At 46.6% G+C, this 3,030-nt stretch overlaps 1 protein-coding gene across 1 annotated transcript; it reads right to left on the bottom strand.

Moving 5' to 3' along the window:
• Nucleotides 1-823: 823 nt before the first annotated feature.
• Nucleotides 824-2,258, bottom strand: LOC104865023 (integrin alpha-D-like; the record flags this gene model as incomplete). Its single annotated transcript, XM_010628372.1, has 4 exons — nucleotides 824-897; nucleotides 1,088-1,238; nucleotides 1,337-1,490; nucleotides 2,209-2,258. Coding segments are annotated over 4 exons (429 nt in total), but the record flags the coding sequence as incomplete, so codon positions are not given.
• Between the last annotated feature and the right edge of the window lie 772 nt (nucleotides 2,259-3,030).

Below are 3,030 nucleotides of genomic sequence, written 5' to 3' on the forward strand. Positions count from 1 at the left end.
ACAGGTCTTGGTTCTCATTTTTTCCCCTTGTCCCCGCCCTCCCTTCACCCCTCCTCCCCTCCCATGAATACTTTAAACACACATCTACTTTCAGACAAGCCTTGCTGTATCGCCAACTTTCTGGTCATATTATCTAGTCTCTCCCACCTCCTCAGCCCTCCCCTGCTTTTCTGCTCCTTGTCCACTATGCTGTGTGCTATTCTTACAGTCTCTCGTGGGGTGTGGTCCAAGATCTGAGGCCAGAACACAGAGCTTTGCTCAGATGTTGGTGCCTAGGAAGCACCAGACATCTCTATGCTGTTCTTTTCATCTCTAGGTCAGTAACTTTTGTTTTGTTTTGTTTTGCTTTGTGTGACAGGGTCTTGAATTTGAGGAGATCCTCCTGCCTCAGCCTCTCAAGTGCTGGAATTACAGGGGTGCACCACCATGCCCGGCCAGTAACTCTGTTTTTGCTCTCCAACACCTTTGCACTTGCTTTTCCCTCTACCTAGAATAATCTTTCCCCAGACTTACCTAGGGCTTGCCCTTTCTTATCTTTCTTTTTTTCTTGTCTTTTTTCTCTGGCCATCTTTCTTTTTCACTCTACCTCAACACTTAGTACAGCCAAAAGTGATCTGCATCCCTCAAATAAGCCTTCCCCAAGGGCTAGCACTTTGGCCAGTCTCTCCTCTGCCATGGTCCCCAACCCACTGCACTGCCAGATGCCTCTCCAAGTTCAGAGAGTAAACTTGGAACGAAAACTGCTTCTTGTTTACTTCTGGATCCCAGCTGCCAGCCTAGAACTGGCCCAGAATCAATACCTGAGACCCATCTGTCCACTCACCATTGTGAAAACTGCACTGAAGCCTTCCTGGGACATCTCATGCTGAAAGGAGCTGCTTGTCTTTGATTGGGTTCCTGTGGGAAAACAGATTGCTTAGGTTCTCTAAAGTTACAAGACCCCAAGGACTCAGAGAAAAGAGGAGAATGGAAGCTGGGGCTCAGGTTCTGGAGCCATTTGGGGTGAGCTGGGATGGGCCATCAAGATTTAGGAGGCAACCGGAAGGGACCGCTTCAACCTCCAGGGCCAAGCTTGCTTCCCACTTAACTTCCACTGCAAAGATCTTCTCCTGCAGCTTCTTCTGGATGCTGCCAAGGGCTGCAAAGTTGCCCACCTTGAACACATGGTCCTGTGAGGGCATTGAGCCGATTGTGTTCAGCTCCCGCCTGGCATCAGGCTCCTGGAAAGCATCTCCCACCTACAACAGAAAGGCAGCTAGGGGAGGGAAGCCCAGCCGCACTTTGCCCAGCTGCAGTGTAGGCCAAGTCTCGGGGAGCAATGAAAACAAGACCCTACCCCGATGGCGTAGCGGATAATCCCAGCTTTCTCCGCCTGGGGGATGACATCGCTGTAATTCAGGGGGTCTCGGTACTTCTGCCCATCTGTGATGACAGTGAGTATTTTCTTGGCACTTTTGTGGGCCCCATTTTTGCTATGAAATAGTTCTTTCCTGTTGAGGGGTAAAGGGAAATAAGTACTGAGGTATGATAGACTGTGAGAGACATCATTTACTGCTCTAGAAGCTAATCTGACAGCTCGGAAGTCTTGATTCTAGGACATACCAGACTCTACCAGGCATATTAATAAAAACCACTCAGTTCCTTTGACACATACTGGCAATAATTAGTATGGCCAATAATAAAGGTACTCATTATTTTTTCCTACCATTCTGTCTACTACTAAATATCTTTCCTAGGAGATTCAGAGCAGAAGCTCTGGAGTTAGAGGAACTTGGAGTAAGTTACTTAACCTCTTTGAACCTTTGATTCTTTCTATGAAAGATAAGGGTAATAATTGGGCCATCTCTAAAAAATGGCCCCCGATGGACCTCAGGTGGTCATCCTCACACAGTAAAACCCGGCCTGGTCTGTGACTCACTTTTACAAGCAGCATGCAGTGGGAGTGATATCATGCCAATTGTGAGCCTTAAAAATCTCAGTACCTTTTGCTTTTTCACTCTTGGAAATCCTGAGCCACCGTGAGAGGAAATCTGGCTACCTTGTTGGAAGTACTCATGGAGGGGCCACAAGAAAAGGGACCGTGTGGAGGGCAGACCCAGGCGCCCAGCCCATCCTGCCTGGCCGCCAGAAATCTGAGCAAAGTTCTCAGTGCTCTGGTGTCAGATCTCCGACCACAAAAGACTGTGCAAGAAGAGCAGAATCCCTCACCGTGCGATTGTGAAAAACGAAGAGTTGTTTGAGCCAGTTAATTTGGTAATCTGAAACAAATAGTCTCAGGTTATCCAGAAGATTAAGTGAGGTCAAGCACTTACAACAGTGAATAGCCTACAGCTGAGTGTTAATTAGGTGACAGCTGAAACAAACATTTCACATGTAACCAACCCTATATCTTCAATACCTCTATAAAGTCAGGACACACATATACACACATGTGCTTACAACATATTCATGACAAATGCTGCGAACAACCATAGGGAAAGGATTAGCAAATCACGACCTAGCTCCTTTGTTGGAAACTGTGGCAAAATATAGAACGAGTTATACTAAATCTTTTGAATATAGTTTCTGGCCTGATTGTGACCATATAGAATAAGTGAATAAAGGCAAGGGCAGAAACTGCTGGGCCGGGTGGTGGGATTTATTGATTCACTTCCTATTCCGTCCTGTTGCTAAAATACTGTAGGCAGTAGAGGGACTATGATAATACTTTTCTAAAATTCCTTAATGCTATCACAATTTTGTCTTTTGTAATGAAGCTTCTTTTTAAGAAATAATAGGTGTGGGGGAAGAAAAGTCCTATGGCTAAGTCTGTCTCTGAGATGGGCTTGGCTCTGGGGAGCAGGGAGGCATCTTGGAGATACAGTGCATTCTGGGATAAGGGAACTAAGCCAGAGTTTGTGAGAACCACACTGTTGCTCCTGCCTCACTTGCTTCTCCTTCCAGACCCATGGCTGCGAGAACTTTACAGGGAAAGGAAAGGGAGATGCTTCTGTGTGACTTTCAACTCCCACAACAGAGGCTTGCCTTTGG

This window comes from Fukomys damarensis, unplaced genomic scaffold (genome assembly GCF_012274545.1).
Source record: "Fukomys damarensis isolate Sample0158 unplaced genomic scaffold, DMR_v1.0_HiC HiC_scaffold_12006, whole genome shotgun sequence".
NCBI classification, from domain to species: Eukaryota; Metazoa; Chordata; class Mammalia; order Rodentia; family Bathyergidae; genus Fukomys; species Fukomys damarensis.